At 50.0% G+C, this 22,585-nt stretch overlaps 1 protein-coding gene across 1 annotated transcript in view; it reads left to right on the top strand.

Annotated features, from left to right (window-relative positions):
• The first annotated feature begins 112 nt into the window (after positions 1-112).
• top2b (DNA topoisomerase II beta) overlaps positions 113-22,585 on the top strand; it is a 27,154-nt gene continuing 4,681 nt past the window's right edge. Inside the window, exons 1-32 of the mRNA XM_038276295.1 lie at positions 113-584; positions 3,513-3,677; positions 3,758-3,848; positions 4,569-4,632; positions 8,611-8,756; positions 8,844-8,941; positions 9,207-9,419; positions 12,691-12,864; positions 12,939-13,040; positions 13,120-13,257; positions 13,328-13,466; positions 13,549-13,706; positions 13,870-13,995; positions 14,072-14,182; positions 14,254-14,359; positions 14,436-14,545; positions 14,621-14,713; positions 14,793-14,907; positions 14,983-15,104; positions 15,198-15,346; positions 15,421-15,652; positions 16,218-16,352; positions 16,456-16,656; positions 16,731-16,926; positions 16,994-17,085; positions 17,165-17,320; positions 17,397-17,480; positions 20,515-20,709; positions 20,779-20,896; positions 20,970-21,128; positions 21,232-21,448; positions 22,458-22,540. Of these exons, the coding sequence (XP_038132223.1) occupies positions 558-584; positions 3,513-3,677; positions 3,758-3,848; positions 4,569-4,632; positions 8,611-8,756; positions 8,844-8,941; positions 9,207-9,419; positions 12,691-12,864; positions 12,939-13,040; positions 13,120-13,257; positions 13,328-13,466; positions 13,549-13,706; positions 13,870-13,995; positions 14,072-14,182; positions 14,254-14,359; positions 14,436-14,545; positions 14,621-14,713; positions 14,793-14,907; positions 14,983-15,104; positions 15,198-15,346; positions 15,421-15,652; positions 16,218-16,352; positions 16,456-16,656; positions 16,731-16,926; positions 16,994-17,085; positions 17,165-17,320; positions 17,397-17,480; positions 20,515-20,709; positions 20,779-20,896; positions 20,970-21,128; positions 21,232-21,448; positions 22,458-22,540 (4,315 nt within the window). The 5' untranslated portion in view covers positions 113-557. The remainder of the gene's footprint in view (positions 585-3,512; positions 3,678-3,757; positions 3,849-4,568; positions 4,633-8,610; positions 8,757-8,843; positions 8,942-9,206; positions 9,420-12,690; positions 12,865-12,938; positions 13,041-13,119; positions 13,258-13,327; positions 13,467-13,548; positions 13,707-13,869; positions 13,996-14,071; positions 14,183-14,253; positions 14,360-14,435; positions 14,546-14,620; positions 14,714-14,792; positions 14,908-14,982; positions 15,105-15,197; positions 15,347-15,420; positions 15,653-16,217; positions 16,353-16,455; positions 16,657-16,730; positions 16,927-16,993; positions 17,086-17,164; positions 17,321-17,396; positions 17,481-20,514; positions 20,710-20,778; positions 20,897-20,969; positions 21,129-21,231; positions 21,449-22,457; positions 22,541-22,585) is intronic.

Raw genomic sequence — 22,585 nt, forward strand, 5'->3', positions numbered from 1 at the left:
TTGAGGAGCTGAAGCGGGGTTTTCTGCCGCCATCTTGCGTTAAGAAGAGAGCAGCGCTCCCTCAGAGCCGGCGGCTCCTATTGGTCAGAACCTTCCAAAAGCTGGCCTCTGATTGGCTGCTTTGCCGTCTGTGTTGTAGATGGCGGAGCCGGACATCAGGCGCTGCTGTTAGCTTAAATGCGCTTTTATTATTAAATTAAGACAATATTTAATGAATTATTTTCAGGGGGGTTTCATTTAACTTAACATTTTACTGCTTGTCCGTGAAATTAAGCAGTTATTTGCGTGTTTAGTTTCGTATTTATTTATAGCTGAGGCTGGATCTCGGTTAGCATCTTTGTTAAAGTTTAGGCCCTCCGAGCCTCCGGCTCGATTTTAACAATAGCCGCGCCGCTCGCCTCTCAGGCGGTTCTCTTGGAGAAGAAGAAGAAGATGGATGAGAAAGCCTTTCTGGTTCCGGTTAGCATGTAAGACGCGCTTAAGGTTGAAGGACTTTTAAATCCACCGGAGCTGAAGACATTTAGAGCCGCAGCATCAATAAAGCATCACAAAGGAAGATGTCCAACGGAGGGCTGTCCTGGACGGTGAGTCCCCCGCTTTAAAGGCTCCTGGGTCTGATTAAAGCCCTGAGCTGGACCCCACGGGCCGGGGACGGGTCTCAGCACAACCGCCACGGCCTGGCAGGGAGGACAGGGACCCGGGCCGAGGGGTCCAGATGGACCGACATGTCTCTGGGGTTCAGCTCCTCCTGATGGTTTCACCCAGAATCACCTTTAAACAGACTTTAAAGCTTTGTTCTCTTTCTAATCTGATGAAATTATCATAATCTAAAATAATCCGCTCAGCTACAGACCAGATTAAGTTATTCTGTTTTAATTACAACAGAGCAGAAACATTGAATGAGATGATCCATTATTGAAATAATGTCTGAATGTGATCAATTAATCATCATCTGAAACTTAGAGATTAAAAAACAATCCAAATTGGACCAAAAACAAACCTTTTCCAGTCAGTTTATGCTCCACCTGATGGATAAATAATAAAATCCAAGCATCATAAAGTTTTCATCGCATGAATCAGTTTGTTTTTCAGCCCTGCTCCTCCACACTGAGAAATATCTAAAACTAAATAAGTCATTTTTTATTAAAATAAGTGAATTTATACTTGAATTAAGAACGCTTTGCCAATGGAATGAGAAAATTAACATTTAAAACATGAAAAAGAATTGCATCGTCGTCTTTCAAGAGCATATTATCTAATTATCTTACTGTAAGAATAAAAATCCTCATTCCATTGGCAGACCATCCTATTCACCGGCTCAGATTAAGGATAAATACACTTCATTGAATAAATGTTGACTTATTTCCGGATGGTCACTGATCGGCGTGTTTTGGGTTTTTCTCTGAGGACGATGATCCTGATAATCTGCTATGAATCAGGTGTGAGACATTGCTGAGCTGCTGCTGCAGGCTGAACGCAGCAGGCAGCCAGAGACTGAACTGGAACCTGTAGAAGGTTCTTCACCTGTTAAGTCTTAAAAAACATTCATATCCAACATGTTTCTGTTTTTAATAATGAATTGATTTATTCTTAGACCAATGAATAAATGAATCGATTGGTGAATGAATGAATAATGAACACTTCCTGCTCTCCTCTCTGTGTCTGTGTTTAGATTTTCTTCCCTGGTTTTTCTGCATCCTGCTGCTTCAGGATATTTCACCATTTATTTAACATTATCTATGCTTCTTTTTCTATGTCTGCTTCTGTCTCCTTGAACCCCAGTGGGCCTCAGCAGATGGCCGCTCACACTGAGCCTGGTTCTGCTGGAGGTTTCTTCCTGTTCAAAGGGAGTTTTTCCTCTCCACTGTCGCTACAAGCATGCTTAGTGTGAGGGATTGCTGAAGAGTCAATGAGTCGATGCAATCAGCTGGTTTTCCTTAGATAGAAAACTTTGAATCAATCTGACTAAATGATCTGGTTCATCTGGATCTATAAAGTGACCTGAGATGACATGATGGGAATTGAAGCTATAGAAATAAACTGAATAGAATTTAGATAAGAAATGAGTAGATTTGAGGCGTGCTGCATGCTAGCAGAACAAGGTTTGGTTCCGTTCTGGTTCTGTCGGCTTCAATAGCCCATTCATTTCCCTTCCCTGTAGAAACGATGGAGAGATCAGTCCCAGCACGGTAACCACGGTAACAGTTGAGTGTAAATGGAACGCACAACTGAACCAAAACGTGCTAACATGGTGCTAGTTCACCAGTAGGGCTCGGCACGGTTCAGTTCTGGCTCGGTTTTCTGATAACAAAGAGCGCATCAGCAGACCGCGTCATCTCCTCACAGTCAGCCTCTGGAATCAGGAAACTTTAGACTTTCCTTAAAATTCTAGATCCCAATGTGCCGCATGCTTTCCAGTGATGATTCTGCTCAGCAGTGAGATGAACCTCATCGTCTGTTGTTGTTTCCTGCGTCTGGAAGTCCTGATTAGACTATCGTTGATTAGACGATCGTTGATTAGATGATCGTTTGTCGTATCCACTTCCCAAACGCCGACTCTGTCAAGTAAACTCACCAATGGCTGCCTTCTTTGCCTGACTCTCTGCAGACTTCCTGAATGTTACGGGTGCCGCCATGTTGGTTTGCTTGTTTACCTCTAGAGGGCAGTAGTACCGTAGATCGCCTGTAGGAGGCGAGGAACCGTGCTAGCATGGCGTGTTAACGGTCGTAGGGAAGCGAACTCGGCACGGGTCGGTTTCAGAGGTGAGTGGAAATGGGTGTAAAGTCCAGGACTGTGATGGACTGGCAGCCCTGCTTCCTCTGACCCAGTGACCCAGTGACCCAGTCACTGCTGGAACCATGATCCAGCTGAGGTCTGAGAGCAACAGGAGGGCAGCAGGTCCCTGGCAGAGCAGTGAACAGTGAGGGGTAGGATGGAGTACCCAGAGAGAACCAGGCATGCAGCAGGGCCACTCTGGGTCTTTACTGTTAATCCACCTGGTCTCAGTACTGACCCGCTGTGACCAGCATCTAGAATAGAAAATGACCAAAATGCAAACAGCCAATCGTCTCGGTTATCTCTTAAGCAGCCAGCTGACCGTCTGATTCACTGCAGGACTGATTCTTTCTGACTGTTTGCATCCAGGTTTGGTTTTGATCACATTCTGATCAAAATGCTGTTTATCAGTCAGAGTATTCAGGTTTATTACTGCAGTAGAAATCCTGCTGTTTAAAACACTTCTGTAGAAGTTAGAGGATCAACTTCACCTTTTACTCCAGTAAAAGTATAAAAGTTCAATTTTTAAAACTATTTAAAGTATAAAAGTAAAATTAATGTAGGAAAAACTGTTAAGGCCGGAAGCTTTACTGCTCTACTCTATTAAATGAACATTTTTCTACCATTCTGGATGATAACTTCCTTAGATTTAATTTTCTTAGTTTTCTAACTAATTGTAACAGCGTCACATTTAACTTTGCATCATGTGTAAAAATGTTTTATTTTGGTCCAACAGGACGCTGCTAATGGCAGAGGGGACGGGGGGAAGATGGAGGGAGGGAAGAAGGACAAGGCGGCCTCCAAGCTGTCGGTGGAGCGGGTCTACCAGAAGAAGACCCCTCTGGAGCACATCCTGCTGCGTCCGGACACGTACGTGGGCTCCCTGGAGCCTGTCACCCAGGTAACCCCCACACGGCGTCTTTCAGCACCTCCTGAATGTTGGGATGTTGGGGTGAATGATCTCTGACGTTTTTTTCTCAGCAAATGTGGGTGTTTGATGAAGACGTGGGAATGAACCAGCGGGAAATCACCTACGTTCCCGGCCTCTACAAAATCTTTGATGAAATCCTGGGTGAGTTGAAGCTCCTGGAGGCTTTGCTCAGTGATGGGACGGCAGATGCTGGCAGGGTTTGTTCTGAGAGCAGGATCCAGATGAAAGCGGCTGACCTCACAGCACGGATTGGACCCGTGATGCTATGGGCTGGATGTGATGGGTTTAATGGGCCGCCTCTCTGGGAGGGGGGCTCCAGGGCCGCTGATGTTCAGTGGAAACATCAGCTGGTCCTGAATGCGGGGATGACTGTCGGCATCATGGGAGGAGGGAGCCGCTGTAGGTACCAGATCTGCCCGGGGCCACGCCCCTACTTATGACATCATCATACGGCAACTCCACTCGGACAAACTGTATTTAAACATTTCTTTGGCTATAGATCCATCTCACATAGATTCAGCCTTCCTCGCCGGGTCATTTAGCCTCTAAGCTAAGTCTCTTGGCGCTCATAGGAGGCTGTGAGCAGCTGCTGCAGAGGGAGGGCCCCCCCCTCAGCACCAACGGCTCCGTTTGGTCCCGACCCAAAAAGGAAACCCTCAGATAAAGGTTCTCTGTGGTGCAGAGCGAGCAGCTGGGGGCCGGGTCACATGGTTCTGATTGATCCCACCTCCAGGCTAACAGCAGGCAGCGATCCCTGTCATCATCACAGACCCTCCCAGCATCCCTGTTCTGTCCCGGTTCTGTTCCTGGCCCGGTCCGGGTTCCACTGCATCCTCTGACTCCATGTTGTTTCTCTCACAGTCAATGCCGCAGACAACAAGCAACGGGACAAGAACATGACTTCCATCAAGGTCACCATCGACCCGTGAGTACTGATAGGATCTGAACTCGGGCCTCCATCCTGTCTGGCTGCCTGTGGTCCAAACAGGTGGCTGAGGGTTCTGTTCGGTTGATCAGAGCTGGAGCGCAGAACACAGCGAACCTGATGCAGAACATATGTGATGTCAGACGAGGTCGTGGCGTTTGGAGCTCATTGAAAGTCAGAGGGGAGGATTTCCTGCAGGGGGCAGCATAGCTCCAGCTGAGAGAGAGCCTCTGATCTCTGTTCCCTGGTTGCTGATAGTCCATTGGTAGTGAAGCCACCGGCAGCCATATTGGTACTCCCTACTTAGACTGGTCTCGATGTAAACAATCGGTGTCCTGCAGCATCAAACAACCATGATGTTCTGATTTTCAGGGAGAATTAAGACTTTTAAAATAAAGATAAATTGATCACTTTGACACAGACTGTTTCATAGCATCAGCAGATTAACTTTAACTTAGAATAAAACAAATAGGCCCATCACATTGCAGAGTCATTATGAAGTCTATATAAATAAATATAATATAACATATTATACAATCTATCACAATAAAATGAATGTGTTAATGGAGCAGAATAAAACAGATGAGCCAAAAGTGATGATTTTACATAAAGACTGAATTACCAGTAAATGTCTGTTAATGTTTTAGTATTTTCCTATTTGCAGATTATGAATGAATGATGCTGTATACTTAAAGCTGTGTCTGTAAATTAGCCTTTAAAAATGTTTGAGTTGTTTTTTTCCATCAATATAACCTGCAATATATTTCAGCACATTTTCAAATGAGAAATAAACAAACGCTACAAAAACTACAGCATCATCCACTTAATAAATAATTCCTACATTAACATTTCCCAGTGAATGACTTTCTATTTGCTCTATTTTCTAACGTTAGACCCAATGTCAGTGTCTAACTCAGTCAATGTCTTCCAGTCAGTCTGAGAGAGCCAGACTAATGTTAGTCTGCAGACTAAACTATAGGATCCATCGGCTATAGATGGATTTACTGACTGGGAAATTACCAGCTGAACGTCTTCCTGCAGACAGAAAACTGCTGGTTTTAGCAGCCAAATGCTGCACAGGGAGGCATTTTAAATGCACATCTCCGTGGGAGTGGGGAGTACCAATATGGTGGATGGTGGCTTCACTTTTTCCGGCAATCCAGTTAATGAATAGAGATCAGTGGATAGAGTCCAGGTCTATTTCAGCAGCAATTTCATGGGTCTGACAGCAAGAGAGACGCAGTTACAAAGTAAAACTCATCCGCTTTTAAAAAATGATAAATGAAACATTAAATAGAAAACTTTCCCCATGATAGGAGTTCAGGAGGAGAGGAAACGGATAAAGCAGTGATCCTCTTTGAGCCTCACAGAAACCAGAATCAGGAGGAGCAGACAGAGCAGGTCAGCGAAGCGGATCTCTCTCACCTCTTTAGGAAAAAAGAAAGAAAAACTTGGAGAAACTTCCCAGATCTCTCTGAGAATCGCCTCTCTGTCACCATGGAAACCGTCCCACAGAGTTTATTGCTGCTTTTTTCTTTTTTTTACTCGTAGATCTCATTATGTTTTTAATAGATGAACATTCTCTATCTGTTCTGGTTCTAGATGCTGCACAGACTAGTTAAAATTATTTATTTATAACTTTTTATAGTCTGTCCATCAAATGTAAGAAATAGTTTTAATTTCAGAGACAGAAGTGGAAAATAATCTGCTCACCCTGCCTAGTCAGAGCCTCTCTATGCACAGACAGGATGGGACCAGTTAGCGTTTCCGTCCCACGCTGCAGACAGGATGGGATCAGTTAGCGTTTCCGTCCCACGCCGCAGACAGGATGGGATCAGTTAGCGTTTCCGTCCCACGCCGCAGACAGGATGGGATCAGTTAGCGTTTCCGTCCCACGCTGCAGACAGGATGGGATCAGTTAGCGTTTCCGTCCCACGCCGCAGACAGGATGGGATCAGTTAGCGTTTCCGTCCCACGCCGCAGACAGGATGGGATCAGTTAGCGTTTCCGTCCCACGCTGCAGACAGGATGGGATCAGTTAGCGTTTCCGTCCCACGCTGCAGACAGGATGGGATCAGTTAGCGTTTCCGTCCCACGCTGCAGACAGGATGGGATCAGTTAGCGTTTCCGTCCCACGCCGCAGACAGGATGGGATCAGTTAGCGTTTCCGTCCCACGCCGCAGACAGGATGGGATCAGTTAGCGTTTCCGTCCCACGCCGCAGACAGGATGGGACCAGTTAGCGTTTCCGTCCCACGCCGCAGACAGGATGGGATCAGTTAGCGTTTCCGTCCCACGCCGCAGACAGGATGGGATCAGTTAGCGTTTCCGTCCCACGCCGCAGACAGGATGGGACCAGTTAGCGTTTCCGTCCCACGCCGCAGACAGGATGGGATCAGTTAGCGTTTCCGTCCCACGCCGCAGACAGGATGGGATCAGTTAGCGTTTCCGTCCCACGCCGCAGACAGGATGGGATCAGTTAGCGTTTCCGTCCCACGCCGCAGACAGGATGGGACCAGTTAGCGTTTCCGTCCCACGCCGCAGACAGGATGGGATCAGTTAGCGTTTCCGTCCCACGCCGCAGACAGGATGGGATCAGTTAGCGTTTCCGTCCCACGCCGCAGACAGGATGGGACCAGTTAGCGTTTCCGTCCCACGCCGCAGACAGGATGGGACCAGTTAGCGTTTCCGTCCCACGCCGCAGACAGGATGGGATCAGTTAGCGTTTCCGTCCCACGCCGCAGACAGGATGGGATCAGTTAGCGTTTCCGTCCCACGCCGCAGACAGGATGGGATCAGTTAGCGTTTCCGTCCCACGCCGCAGACAGGATGGGACCAGTTAGCGTTTCCGTCCCACGCCGCAGACAGGATGGGATCAGTTAGCGTTTCCGTCCCACGCCGCAGACAGGATGGGATCAGTTAGCGTTTCCGTCCCACGCCGCAGACAGGATGGGATCAGTTAGCGTTTCCGTCCCACGCCGCAGACAGGATGGGACCAGTTAGCGTTTCCGTCCCACGCCGCAGACAGGATGGGATCAGTTAGCGTTTCCGTCCCACGCCGCAGACAGGATGGGACCAGTTAGCGTTTCCGTCCCACGCTGCAGACAGGATGGGATCAGTTAGCGTTTCCGTCCCACGCTGCAGACAGGATGGGATCAGTTAGCGTTTCCGTCCCACGCCGCAGACAGGATGGGATCAGTTAGCGTTTCCGTCCCACGCTGCAGACAGGATGGGATCAGTTAGCGTTTCCGTCCCACGCCGCAGACAGGATGGGATCAGTTAGCGTTTCCGTCCCACGCCGCAGACAGGATGGGATCAGTTAGCGTTTCCGTCCCACGCCGCAGACAGGATGGGATCAGTTAGCGTTTCCGTCCCACGCCGCAGACAGGATGGGACCAGTTAGCGTTTCCGTCCCACGCCGCAGACAGGATGGGACCAGTTAGCGTTTCCGTCCCACGCCGCAGACAGGATGGGATCAGTTAGCGTTTCCGTCCCACGCCGCAGACAGGATGGGATCAGTTAGCGTTTCCGTCCCACGCCGCAGACAGGATGGGACCAGTTAGCGTTTCCGTCCCACGCCGCAGACAGGATGGGATCAGTTAGCGTTTCCGTCCCACGCCGCAGACAGGATGGGACCAGTTAGCGTTTCCGTCCCACGCCGCAGACAGGATGGGACCAGTTAGCGTTTCCGTCCCACGCCGCAGACAGGATGGGATCAGTTAGCGTTTCCGTCCCACGCCGCAGACAGGATGGGATCAGTTAGCGTTTCCGTCCCACGCCGCAGACAGGATGGGATCAGTTAGCGTTTCCGTCCCACGCCGCAGACAGGATGGGATCAGTTAGCGTTTCCGTCCCACGCCGCAGACAGGATGGGATCAGTTAGCGTTTCCGTCCCACGCCGCAGACAGGATGGGACCAGTTAGCGTTTCCGTCCCATGCTGCTGGCGCTGCTCGCTGACGGACCGCTGTGTTTTTCCAGGGAGTCCAACACCATCACCATCTGGAATAACGGCAAAGGGATCCCTGTGGTGGAGCACAAGGAGGAGAAGATGTACGTCCCTGCTCTCATCTTCGGCCACCTGCTCACCTCCAGCAACTACGATGATGATGAGAAGAAGGTGACGGGTAAGAGCAGTGGGGGGGTAGGGCTCCTAGCTTTAGCTTCCTCTGACGGATTGTTCTGGAAGTTCTGTAATGCTGATCTGTGTCCAGGTGGGAGGAACGGCTACGGCGCTAAGCTCTGCAACATCTTTAGCACCAAGTTCACCGTGGAAACGGCCTGCAAAGAGTACAGACACAGCTTCAAGCAGGTGAGCTCAGAGCGGGGGCAGCTATTGTTGCTAGTATCATTATGGGGTGTTCTGTCTCCATGGTCGCCTTTAATTCCTCCCATCATCTCATTTTAGTCTTCTTTGAGCAGGCCCTCCCAGCACTCTGCTCTTCCAGGTAAGGTTCTGGTAGCGACGGGCCGCGGCAGCATAGCTGGTGTCACCATGGGAACGAGGAATGACTGCACCTGGGTGTGAAGCGGCTGCAGCGGGAACGGCTCTAACATGCTGTGTGTTTGACCCTCAGACATGGCAGAACAACATGACCAAGACTTCTGAGCCCAAGATCAAGTTCTTCGACGGGGACGACTTCACCTGCGTGACCTTCCAGCCGGACCTGGCCAAGTTCAAGATGGACAAGCTGGACAGAGACATCGTGGCGCTGCTGACCCGCAGGGCGTACGACGTGGCGGGCTCCTGCAGGGGCGTCAAGGTCTCTCTGAACGGCAAGAAGTTACCGGTGAGTCTCCAGCAGGCTGCTAGCTAGCACTACTTCTCTGAAACCCTGTTTCCTGCATTTTAAGGTGGACTGCTACAAACATTTTCTCTTTGTTCCAACAATTCCATTCTATTCAGTTTATTTCTATAGCTCCAATTCACATCATGTCATCTCAGGTCACTTTATAGATCCAGATCATCCAGTCAGATTGATTCCAAGTTTTCTATCTAAGGAAAACCAGCTGATTGCATCGACTCATTGACTCTTCAGCAATCCCTCACACTAAGCATGCTGGTAGCGACAGTGGAGAGGAAAAACTCCCTACACTCCTTTAGTCCTGATTATGGGAAGGATGTTTGACTAGAGGTGGAAATTCAAACAATCTTAAACTTTCTGCTGAAGTTGAAACTTTATTTTTACATAAACAGCAAGTTGAACATCAATGACAAACTGAAAAACAGTCTAGAAATACTGAAACTAACCTGAAACCTGATTGTCACATTTCTATCTATCTGACTCTATCATTCCGTAAATGTGACCTGATGTGTTGAACAAGCAGCTGTGTTGTTCTGAAGGCCAGTTCTAGCAGCTGGAAACGTCCAAAGGCCAAAATTAGCTCACAGTTATCCACAAACATCCATTTATCCATCTTTTCGATGAAGAACCCTGAAAAATCTTTGCATCTGTTCAACATTTGCTACGGATTTAGTACTGATCGCCCTAAATAACATCTTTACTGAAAGAATCCCATGTAATTGTTAATCCTTATACTTGGAGAACATTTGATAACTGGACTATGTCGGACAAAAAACTGCTGCAAAAAGACAATCAGTGGAAAATAGTTAAAGCCTGAAGCTCCTGCAGTTGAGGACTGACTTAATATCGTTCGGGACATTTAGACACAGAGAAGTTCTCTTTCCATTCGGTCGAACAGATTCATCCTTCAGGATCTGGTCTAAATGGACAAACTAAATAAAACCAGTAATGCCTGTGGAATAAAAATCTTTCACAGGTAAATACTGTTGTTGTCTTCAGATTTTAAAAGACAGTTGGCGTCTCTACCAGAGCACAGTTAAAGAGGCAAAAAGGGAATATTTGGCAAATATCATTGCTTCAAACAGTCATAACCCACGTGTTTTATTTAACACCATTGACTTTGTGCTTAATATTTCTCAGAAGGCCTGTTTGGAAGCTTCTCCTGATGTGTGTGATGATTTTATGCGTTTCTTTATTGAAAAGGTTGGTAGTACCAGGGCTCTTATCACAGCTCCTGACTCTGACCCTTCAATTTCAGTCCCTTGCTCGGCTGCTTTCAATCAGTTTGAGCCTGTGACTGTCTTACTGTTAGAGGATGTGGTTCGCCACATTAAGCCATCAGGTTCCCCCCAGGATGCTGTGCCTCCACGACTTTTTAAAGATATTTTACCTAGCATAGGGCAGCCTGTTCTTGCAATTATAAATAGCAGTCTGTCCTCAGGTGTGGTCCCTGCTAGTTTTAAACATGCAGTAGTGCAGCCACTGCTTAAAAAACCTGGCCTTGATCCGACTGTTCTGGCTAATTATCGGCCTATTTCGAAGCTGCCTTTCCTTTCTAAGGTTTTAGAGAAAATTGTGTACTGTCAGCTGACACAGTTTTCAGATGACAATGGCATTCTGGAGGTTTTTCAGTCAGGCTTTAAAACTCTTCATAGTACAGAATCTGCTTTAATAAGAGTTTTTAATGACGTTCTTCTTGCATGTGATTCTGGTCACCATGTTGTTCTGATGTTACTTGACCTAACTGCTGCCTTTGATACAGTAGACCACAATATTTTAATATCGCGATTACACCACGTTGCTGGTATTGATGGCACTGTTCTTAAATGGTTCAGGTCTTACCTGGAGGAGAGGACTTTTTCAGTGAATATTAGTGGCTCTAAATCATCTGTTGCTTCAATGTCTTATGGTGTCCCACAGGGCTCAATTCTTGGCCCACTGCTTTTCTCTCTTTATATACTGCCTCTGGGTTCTATCCTTAGGAAACATGGGATTTCTTTTCATTGTTACGCTGATGATTGTCAGATTTATTTGCCCATACAGCAGCAGGATGTACATTCAATCAAACATCTCCTGGCATGTCTAGGAGATATTAAAGCTTGGTTGGCCTTGAACTTTCTAAACTTTAATGAAAACAAAACAGACGTGATGGTGTTTGGACCCAGTGGCTCTTGTGAGTCCTCCTCTGTTGACCTGGGACCTTTGCAGGTATATTTTAAACCTGTTATTACTGATCTTGGTTTTAAGGTGGACAGTGATTTTAAATTGGACAGCCAAATTAGAGCCGTGGTTAAGTCCAGCTTTTATCATTTAAGGCGATTGGCGTCAGTGAAATCTTTTCTTTCCAGGCAGCATTTTCAAACACTGATCCACGCTTTTGTTTCAACTCGATTGGACTACTGTAATGCACTTTATCTGGGTGTCAGTCAGTCGCTGCTCTCACGTCTGCAGCTAGTACAAAATGCTGCTGCACGACTTTTGACAGGTACTCGAAAGAGAGAACATGTGACCCCTGCCCTGGCCTCACTTCACTGGCTGCCTGTATATTTTAGGATTCATTTTAAAATTCTTATGTTTGTTTTTAAATCATTGCATAATCTTGCCCCAGCTTACCTCTCTGAGCTTCTTCATCCCTACGTACCCCATCGGTCTCTCAGGTCAGCAAATCAGCTGCTCTTGGAGGAACCGAGAACAAAAAGGAAGCTCAGAGGGGACAAGGCTTTCTCTGTTATGGGCCCCAAATTATGGAATGACTTACCTTTGCAGGTCAGAGAGGCCCCTTCTTTGCCCATTTTTTAAGCTCGTCTTAAAACCCATCTATTTTACTTGGCTTTCAACACCAGTGGGATCTAGTTTTAAATTGTATGTTTTTTGTTTTTAAACTGTTTTTAAATTATTTTTATTATGTTGTGTTCTTAAACTGTACAGCACTTTGTATCAACTGTGGTTGTTTTAAAGTGCTTTATAAATAAAGTTGGTATGGTATGGTATGGTATGGTTGTGCTGTGTGTTGTACCCCGGCTCAGGATGATGGCAAAATGTTGTTTCCCCCTGAGAAAAATCAGACTAGACTCCCCCCAAGGAACATTAGATATTCAACAATATTCCGGGCATTATTAGGGCGTACAAAAGCCATAGATCCCAAAACAAGGCAATATTTTTAGCTAAGGGAGTACAATGTACGCCTGGTCTCCAGGAAAGTGAAGTCTTTGGCTGCTAAAGTAATCCCATTACTTCTTGACCTCCTCTCTTACAGGTCAACGGCTTCCGGAGCTACGTAGATCTGTACGTGAAGGACAAGCTGGACGAGACGGGCGTCCCCCTGAAGGTCATCAATGAGATGGTGAACGAGCGCTGGGAGGTCTGCCTCACCATGAGCGAGAAGGGCTTCCAGCAGATCAGCTTCGTCAACAGCATCGCCACCACCAAGGTACGCAGCCGCTCGGGCCGGGGGGGCGGGGGCGGGGCCAGACGCAGGGACTGACCGTGGGCTCTGCATCACAGGGCGGCAGACACATCGACTACGTGGTGGAGCAGATCGTGGCCAAGCTCATCGAGGTGGTGAAGAAGAAGAACAAGGCTGGAGTGTCGGTCAAACCCTTCCAGGTAGAGTCGGCGGCCGTCCCACCTGAATCGGGGGCCCGCCTTTCCAACGGTTTAACCTTGTTTCTCTTCTGGGCCGCAGGTGAAGAACCACATCTGGGTCTTTGTGAACGCCCTGATCGAGAACCCCACCTTCGACTCTCAGACCAAGGAGAACATGACGCTGCAGACCAAGAACTTCGGCTCCAAGTGTGTCCTGTCTGAGAAGTTCATCCGAGCGGTAAGGTTTTCCTTCTACACGCCTTCGGTCGGGTGTTTGGACCCGGAAACGAGTCCTCTGTCCCCCACAGGCCACCAACTGTGGGATCGTGGAGAGCATCCTGAACTGGGTGAAGTTCAAGGCCCAGACGCAGCTGAACAAGAAGTGTTCCTCCGTCAAATATAGCAAGATCAAAGGCATCCCCAAGCTGGATGACGCCAACGATGCAGGTGGGCCCAGTTGCAGGTTCCACTCCGGTTAAATGGAACCCCCTCCCGGTCCTAATGACGTGTCTCTGTGGGTCTGTTTCAGGAGGCAAACACTCGTCTGACTGCACGCTGATCCTCACCGAGGGAGACTCGGCCAAGTCTCTGGCCGTGTCCGGCCTGGGCGTCATCGGGCGAGACCGCTACGGTGTCTTCCCGCTCAGAGGGAAGATCTTGAATGTGCGGGAGGCCACCCACAAACAGGTGAGCTGACACACCGCTCGCGTTGGGTCAGAACCAGAACTCTGTCAATTGTCGATTTCGATAAAACCTCTGGATCTTCCAAGGTTCCACTGCAGACCTTCTCTGAGGTTTTAACTGGATCAGAACCGCGCGGTGTGGATCTGACGTGTTCTCCTCCTGACAGATCATGGAGAATGCCGAGATAAACAACATCATCAAAATCGTGGGACTGCAGTACAAGAAGAGCTACGACGACCCGGAGTCTCTGAGGACGCTGCGATACGGCAGGATCATGATCATGACGGATCAGGTGAGCCACTCCCGGCGCCGCTGGCCACGCCGGAACCGACCCGGATCCCGGAGCTAAAACCTCTCGTCTCTTTCAGGACCAAGATGGCTCCCACATCAAAGGGCTGCTCATCAACTTCTTCCACCATAACTGGCCGTCCTTGCTGAAGCACACCTTCCTGGAGCAGTTCATCACTCCTATCGTCAAGGTAACACTGGTCCGGTCCGGTCCGGTCCATTCCGGTCATCGGCAGGCATAATAATCGAATTCTCTCCACAGGCGACCAAGAACAAGCAGGAGCTGGCCTTCTACAGCCTCCCAGAGTTTGAAGAGTGGAAGAAGCACACGGAGAACTTTAAGACCTGGCACATCAAGTACTACAAAGGTTGGTTCCCCTCCTTACTGGGCAGAACGCCATCCCATCCGCCTGATCCTGATCCAAACTCCGCCCCCTGCTCCAGGTTTGGGTACCAGTACCAGCAAAGAGGCCAAGGAGTACTTCGCCGACATGGAGAAGCATCGGATCACATTCAGATACAACGGTGCCGAGGACGACGCCGCCATCACTCTGGTAGGGTTCTGAGCAGGTTCTGTCAGGGCCGGCGCTGCCCGTGTGGTTCTGAGCCGCCGTCTTCTCTCTGTCCAGGCCTTCAGCAAGAAGAAGACGGACGACAGGAAGGAGTGGCTGACCAATTTCATGGAGGACAGGCGTCAGAGGAGGATGCACGGCCTGCCTGAGGTTCTGCTGCATCTGAACCGTTTGGCTGAAAATGTTGTTTTGTAGCTCGGGTTCTAACCGCCGTCTGGTTTCCCTGCAGCAATACCTCTACGGGACTCAGGCCAAACATCTGTCCTACAATGACTTCATCAACAAGGAGCTGATCCTGTTCTCCAACTCCGACAACGAGAGGTCCATCCCTTCCCTGGTGGACGGTTCGTAGACGTTCTGCCTCCGGAAGCGTGGTCCGCACTGGCCGGGGGGTTTACCCGCATCTGTCTGTCTTTCAGGCTTGAAACCGGGTCAGAGGAAAGTTCTGTTCACCTGCTTGAAGAGGAACGACAAGAGGGAAGTGAAGGTGGCCCAGCTGGCTGGTTCTGTGGCGGAGATGTCCGCCTACCACCACGGAGAGGTACTGTAGGAACAGAACTTGTCCAGTTCAGGGTTGAGGACCGAAGCGGTTCTGTGTGTGTTCTAACGTGGTTCTGCTTCCCGTCTCTCGCAGCAAGCTCTGATGATGACCATTGTGAACTTGGCCCAGAACTTTGTGGGCAGCAACAATGTGAACATCCTGCAGCCGCTGGGTCAGTTCGGAACCCGCATCAACGGAGGCAAAGACGCCGCCAGTCCCCGTTACATCTTCACTATGCTCAGGTAACACCGGCGGGTCGGAACCAGCGGCTGTTTGGGGCTGAACAGAACCAATTCTGATCCTCTCCTCCATCCAGCCCGCTGGCCAAGCTGCTCTTCCCCGCCATGGACTTCAACCTGCTCAAGTTCCTGTACGACGACAACCAGAAAGTGGAGCCAGAGTGGTACATTCCCATCATCCCCATGGTTCTGGTGAACGGCGCCGAGGGCATCGGGACAGGCTGGGCATGCAAGATCCCAAACTACGACCCCAGAGAGATCGTCAACAACATCAACAGGATGCTGAACCACCAGGACCCACTCCCCATGGTACGTCCCTCTACGGGTCACTGCTCCTAAACCGCCACATGCGTGACGTAAGCGGCGTGCTTTTACGTAAAACAGAAGTTCACAGCAGAAGTTGCGAAGAACGCCATCAGTAACGGTTTCTGGAGCCGAGAACGTCTGCTTCCTGTTAAAAATCAGGTCATATAATCCATGTTTAGATTCGTGATTTAAAATCTAATATTTAAAGAACTTCTGCCTGAACGACAGGAATTAGAATTTCAGGATTTAGATTTTATTTTGGTTTTTGCCTTGATCCCCAAGGCGCAGACCGACTTCAGCCTTCCTTCTGCTGGATCAGGAGTTCATGCTGATTAACTTTCAGCCTGAAACTATAAACTCCACCTTAATTAGGAGAAGAACCATGTTTTACATGTCTAGTGTGAACAAGGAACCTGTTTAAAGCAAAGCACTGCAACACCATCTTGCTGCGACGCCGCCTCGCTGCGACGCCGCTTCGCTGCGACGCCGCTTCGCTGCGACCCGTCTGATGTATCTTCTTGAATCCAGCTGGGTTGGTTCTGGTTCTTTATCTGCATCTTTCTTCCAGCTCCCCAGTTACAAGAACTTCAAAGGTGTGATCCATGAACTGGGTCACAACCAGTACCTGGTCAGTGGAGAGGTGTCGGTCATAGACAAAAACACCATCGAGATCACGGAGCTTCCCGTCCGGACCTGGACTCAGGTACTGGCCTCGTATGGGGGAGGAGCTAAATGATGTCAGGGTTTGTTGTCATGGAGCTCAGGACACGGCCGCCATGTTCCTCACAGTTCTGTCCGTTCTGCAGGCCTATAAGGAGTCTGTTCTGGAACCGATGGTCCAGGGAACCGACAAGACTCCAGCGCTGATCTCCGAGTACAAGGAGTACCACACGGACTCCACGGTGAAGTTTGTGGTGCGCATGTCTGAGGAGAAGCTTGCGCAGGCCGAGGCCGTGGGCCTCCACAAAGTCTTCAAGCTGCAGTCCAGCCTCACCTGTAACTCCATGGTAACGGACCGCAGCCTCACCTTCTTTAGCCCAGATGGTAGGCCGTGTCCAACGGTTCCGCTTGTTCCCTCCAGGTTCTGTTTGACCACATGGGCTGCCTGAAGAGGTACGACTCGGTCCAGGACATCCTGAAGGAGTTCTTCGAGCTGCGGCTGCACTACTACAAGCTGAGGAAGGACTGGCTCCAGGGGAGCCTGGGTGCCGAGGCTGCCAAGCTGTCCAACCAGGCCCGCTTCGTTCTGGAGAAGATCGAAGGGAAGATCTCCATCGGTGAGCGCCGACCCAAACGCCGCTTTGAGCCGGTCCCGTTCTCCTCTAACCGAGTCTTTCTCTGCAGAAAACAAGTCCAAACGGGAGCTGATCCGCATGCTGGTGCAGAAGGGCTACGAATCGGATCCTGTGGCTGCGTGGTCCAAAGCCCAGGAAAAGGTACAGCAGCGCTGGCTACAGAACCGGCGCCGGGGCGGCTGGGGAAGCAGCTTCTGATGAATGTGGGACTTTCCGACAGGCTCAGGAAGAAGACGCCCCCGATGGTAACGAGAGCGACGGTTCCGTGGACTCGGGATCGACGTCGGGTCCAAACTTCAACTACATCCTCAACATGCCTCTGTGGTGCCTGACCAAGGAGAAGGTGGAAGAGCTGCTGAAGCAGAGGGACCAGAAGGTACCGGTCCGGCCGGGACGGGCTGCTGGTGTCGGTTCTGGTGCCTGATCATAACCCAGTGGGTCTGTCTGTGCAGAGAGCAGAACTGAACGACCTGCAGAGGAAATCCCCCGAGGATCTGTGGAAGGAGGACCTGGCGGTCTTCATCGAGGAGCTGGACGTGAGTTCTACAGAACCCAGCTGATGATGATGATGATGATGATGGCGATGGTGGTGATGATGATGATGATGGTGATGATGGTGATGATGATGGTGATGGTGGTGATGGTGGTGATGATGATGATGGTGATGATGATGGTGGTGATGATGGTGGTGATGATGATGGTGATGGTGGTGATGATGATGATGGTGATGATGATGGTGGTGATGATGATGGTGGTGATGATGGTGATGATGATGGTGGTGATGATGATGGTGATGATGATGATGGTGGTGATGATGATGGTGATGGTGGTGATGATGATGATGATGGTGGTGATGATGATGGTGATGGTGGTGATGATGATGATGGTGGTGGTGATGATGATGGTGATGGTGGTGATGATGATGGTGATGATGGTGGTGATGATGGTGATGATGATGATGGTGGTGATGATGATGGTGATGGTGGTGATGATGATGGTGGTGATGATGATGGTGGTGATGATGGTGATGATGATGGTGGTGATGATGGTGGTGATGATGATGGTGATGATGGTGATGGTGGTGATGATGATGGTGATGGTGGTGATGATGATGGTGATGGTGGTGATGATGATGATGGTGGTGATGATGATGGTGATGGTGGTGATGATGGTGATGATGATGATGGTGGTGGTGATGGTGGTGATGATGGTGGTGGTGATGATGGTGATGATGATGGTGATGGTGGTGATGATGGTGATGATGGTGGTGGTGATGATGATGGTGATGGTGGTGATGATGGTGATGATGATGATGGTGGTGATGATGATGGTGATGGTGGTGATGATGGTGATGGTGGTGATGATGATGATGATGGTGGTGATGGTGGTGATGATGATGGTGATGATGATGGTGATGGTGGTGATGATGATGGTGGTGATGATGATGGTGATGGTGGTGATGATGGTGATGGTGATGATTGTGGTGATGATGATGGTGATGGTGATGGTGGTGATGATGGTGATGATGGTGGTGGTGATGATGATGGTGATGGTGGTGATGATGGTGATGATGATGATGGTGGTGATGATGATGGTGATGATGGTGATGGTGGTGATGATGATGATGGTGGTGGTGATGATGATGGTGATGGTGGTGATGATGGTGATGATGATGGTGGTGGTGATGATGATGGTGATGATGGTGATGATGATGATGGTGGTGGTGATGGTGGTGATGATGATGATGGTGATGGTGGTGGTGATGATGATGATGATGGTGGTGATGATGATGATGGTGATGGTGGTGATGATGGTGATGATGATGGTGGTGATGATGATGATGGTGGTGATGATGGTGATGATGATGATGGTGGTGATAATGGTGATGGTGGTGATGATGATGGTGGTGATGATGGTGATGATGATGATGGTGGTGATGATGATGGTGATGATGGTGATGATGGTGATGATGGTGATGGTGGTGATGATGGTGATGATGATGATGGTGATGATGATGGTGGTGATGATGATGATGATGGTGATGGTGATGATGATGGTGATGGTGGTGATGATGGTGATGGTGGTGATGATGGTGATGGTGGTGATGATGGTATGGTGGGATGGGGTGATGATGGGGTTGATGGTGAGTGATGATGGTGGGATGTGGGATGGGTGATGGTGGTGATGATGAGGTGGGGGTGATGGTGGTGATGGATGTTGATGATGGTTATGATGGTGGGTGGTGGGGTGGTGATGAGATGGGGGTGATGGTGGTGATGGGGGTATGGTGGTGATGTGATGATGATGGTGGTGATGGTGGTGATGATGGTGAGGGTGTGATGGGGGGTGATGATGGTGATGGTGGTGATGAGGGTAGGTGGTGATGGTGGTGATGATTGTGATGGTGATGATGAGATGGTGAGGTGGTGTGGTGGATGATGAGTGGGGTGATGAGGTGGGGGTGATGGTGGTGATGATGGTGATGATGATGGTGATGATGAGTGATGGTGGTGATGATGAGGTGATGGGTGGTGATGGTGGTGATTGATGATGGTGGGGGTGATTGAGGGTGGTGTGGTGGTGATGATGGTGATGATTGTGGTGATGATGATGATGGTGGTGTATGAGTGATGGTGGTGATGGGGTGATGATGTGTGGTGTGATGGTGGTGGTTGATGGTGTGATGATGGTGATGATGATGATGGGGGTGATGTGTGGTGGTTGATGTGTGGTGATGTGGGTGGTGATGTGGATGGGTGATGGTTGGTGATGGTGGTGATGAGGTGATATGTGATGGTGGTGATGATGAGGGTGATGGGGGTGATGGAGGGGTGATGATGATGGGGGTGGATGTGGTGATGGTGGGTTGATGGTGGTTGATTTTGATGATGTGTGGTGGTGTGGTGGTGTGATGGTGGTGATGGGGGTGATGATGATGTGATGGTGGTGTGATGATGTGTTGATGGTGATGATGTGATGGTGATGTTGGTGGTGATGAGATGGTGATGGTGGTGATGTGGATGATGATGGTGATGGTGATGTGTGGGGATTGGTTGGTGATGATGATGGTGGGGTGGTGTGTGATGATGATGGTGGTGATGATGATGATGATGATGGTGATGATGATGATGGTGGTGATGGTGGTGATGATGATGGTGATGATGGTGGTGATGATGATGATGATGATGGTGGTGATGATGATGGTGGTGATGGTGGTGATGGTGGTGATGATGATGATGGTGGTGATGATGGTGATGATGATGGTGGTGATGATGATGGTGATGGTGGTGATGATGATGGTGATGATGATGGTGGTGATGATGATGGTGATGGTGATGATGGTGGTGATGATGATGATGGTGGTGATGATGATGGTGATGATGATGGTGGTGATGATGATGGTGATGATGGTGGTGATGATGATGATGATGATGGTGAACCAGAGGAAGGAACCTGTTTGTTGTGGTCGTGTAATGGAGCATCAGCTGGAAGGGGGGCGGAGCTTGGTTCTGCCGGGTTCTCCCTCATCATGGCTGCTTCCTGAGCATCTGTGTGTTTTCTGTGGAGCAGAACGTGGAGGCGCAGGAGAAGGAGGAGCAGAGCGCAGGCCGGGCCATCAAACTGGTGAAGGGGAAGGTGGGCAAACCGAAGGTGAAGAAGATGAACCTGGAGGAGACGATGCCTTCACCCTTCGGCCGCAGGGTGGAACCGCCCACTCAGCCCATCAAGTCCGACGCCGCCAAGAAGCTGACCAAGAAGAAGAAGGTAAGTGAGGCCATTAGAGGAGGTCCGCTCCGGGAACGTCTGACCTCAGGACGTTGCTTCCGCTCTCAGGGCGACTCGGATCTCGCCGTAAAGCTGGAGTTTGACGACGACGGCGAAGGAGGACCTGCAGAAAACTCTGTGACCAAACCCAAAGCTCCGCGGGTCAAGAAAGAGAAGAAAGAACCGGGTGAGTACCGGGACCTCCGGTGTTTAAACGCCGCTTCCTCCGTCCAGCTGATCCTCTTCTTCCTCTGCTGCAGGAGCTCCTAGGGTCAGGAAGACTCCGGCGCCCAAAGCAGCTGCAGCCAAGAAGGTGAAGAAGAGGAACCCCTGGTCTGACGACGAGTCCAAGTCAGACAGCGAACTGGAGGAAAACGAGCCCGTCATTCCCAGAGAGACCAAGTCTCAGAGGGCGTCAGGTAAAGGCTCAGCGCCGTGTTCTAAGACGGTTCTGCACCAGTAGAGCAGCAGGTCCAACATGGCCGCCTGCCAGTTCTGACCCACTCCTCCTCCATCTTCCAGCGTCCAAACCTAAATACACCTTCGACTTCTCTGAGGAGGAGGAGGCGGAGGCGGATGAAGAGGAGAACGGAGACGATGACGCGGCGGCATCCCCGCTGAGGACGGTCCGAGACGACTTCGGGTTCTCCGACAAAAAGGAGCGCGACAGCGACCAGAACGAAGACGAGGACGAGGAAAACGACCAGGACTCCTACACTCCGCCCCCCAAGAAACCCACGTAAGGAGCAGGAGGCCTGGCTGCTGGATCCGGTTCTGATCCGGTTCTGATCCGGTTCTGATCCGGTCCTGATCCGGTCCTGATCCGGTCCTGATCCGGTTCTGATCCGGTTCTGATCCGGTCCTGATCCGGTTCTGATCCGGTCCTGATCCGGTCCTGATCCGGTCCTGATCCGGTCCTGATCTGGTTCTGATCTGGTTCTGATCCGGTCCTGATCCGGTTCTGATCCGGTTCTGATCTGGTTCTGATCTGGTTCTGATCCGGTTCTGATCTGGTTCTGATCCGGTCCTGATCCGGTCCTGATCCGGTTCTGATCCGGTCCTGATCCGGTCCTGATCCGGTCCTGATCCGGTTCTGATCCGGTTCTGATCCGGTCCTGATCCGGTCCTGATCCGGTCCTGATCCGGTCCTGATCTGGTTCTGATCTGGTTCTGATCCGGTCCTGATCCGGTTCTGATCCGGTTCTGATCTGGTTCTGATCTGGTTCTGATCCGGTTCTGATCCGGTCCTGATCCGGTCCTGATCCGGTCCTGATCCGGTCCTGATCTGGTTCTGATCTGGTTCTGATCCGGTCCTGATCCGGTTCTGATCCGGTTCTGATCTGGTTCTGATCTGGTTCTGATCCGGTTCTGATCTGGTTCTGATCCGGTCCTGATCCGGTCCTGATCCGGTTCTGATCCGGTCCTGATCCGGTCCTGATCCGGTCCTGATCCGGTTCTGATCCGGTTCTGATCTGGTTCTGATCCGGTCCTGATCCGGTCCTGATCCGGTTCTGATCCGGTCCTGATCCGGTCCTGATCTGGTTCTGATCTGGTTCTGATCCGGTCCTGATCCGGTTCTGATCCGGTTCTGATCTGGTTCTGATCTGGTTCTGATCCGGTTCTGATCTGGTTCTGATCCGGTTCTGATCCGGTTCTGATCTGGTTCTGATCTGGTTCTGATCCGGTTCTGATCTGGTTCTGATCCGGTTCTGATCCGGTTCTGATCATGCTCTCTGTCTGCTGCGCAGGTCTGCACCTGCAGCCAAGAAGAAGGAGACACCCAGTATCTTCTCGTCCAAGTCGGCCTTCTCTGAAAAGAGCAACGATAGCGGTGAGCATCAGAACCACTCTGGTTCCGTTCAGACCAATCAGATCC

Source organism: Cyprinodon tularosa, unplaced genomic scaffold, assembly GCF_016077235.1.
Source record: "Cyprinodon tularosa strain WSP-4 unplaced genomic scaffold, ASM1607723v1 ctg1003, whole genome shotgun sequence".
Lineage (NCBI taxonomy): Eukaryota > Metazoa > Chordata > Actinopteri > Cyprinodontiformes > Cyprinodontidae > Cyprinodon > Cyprinodon tularosa.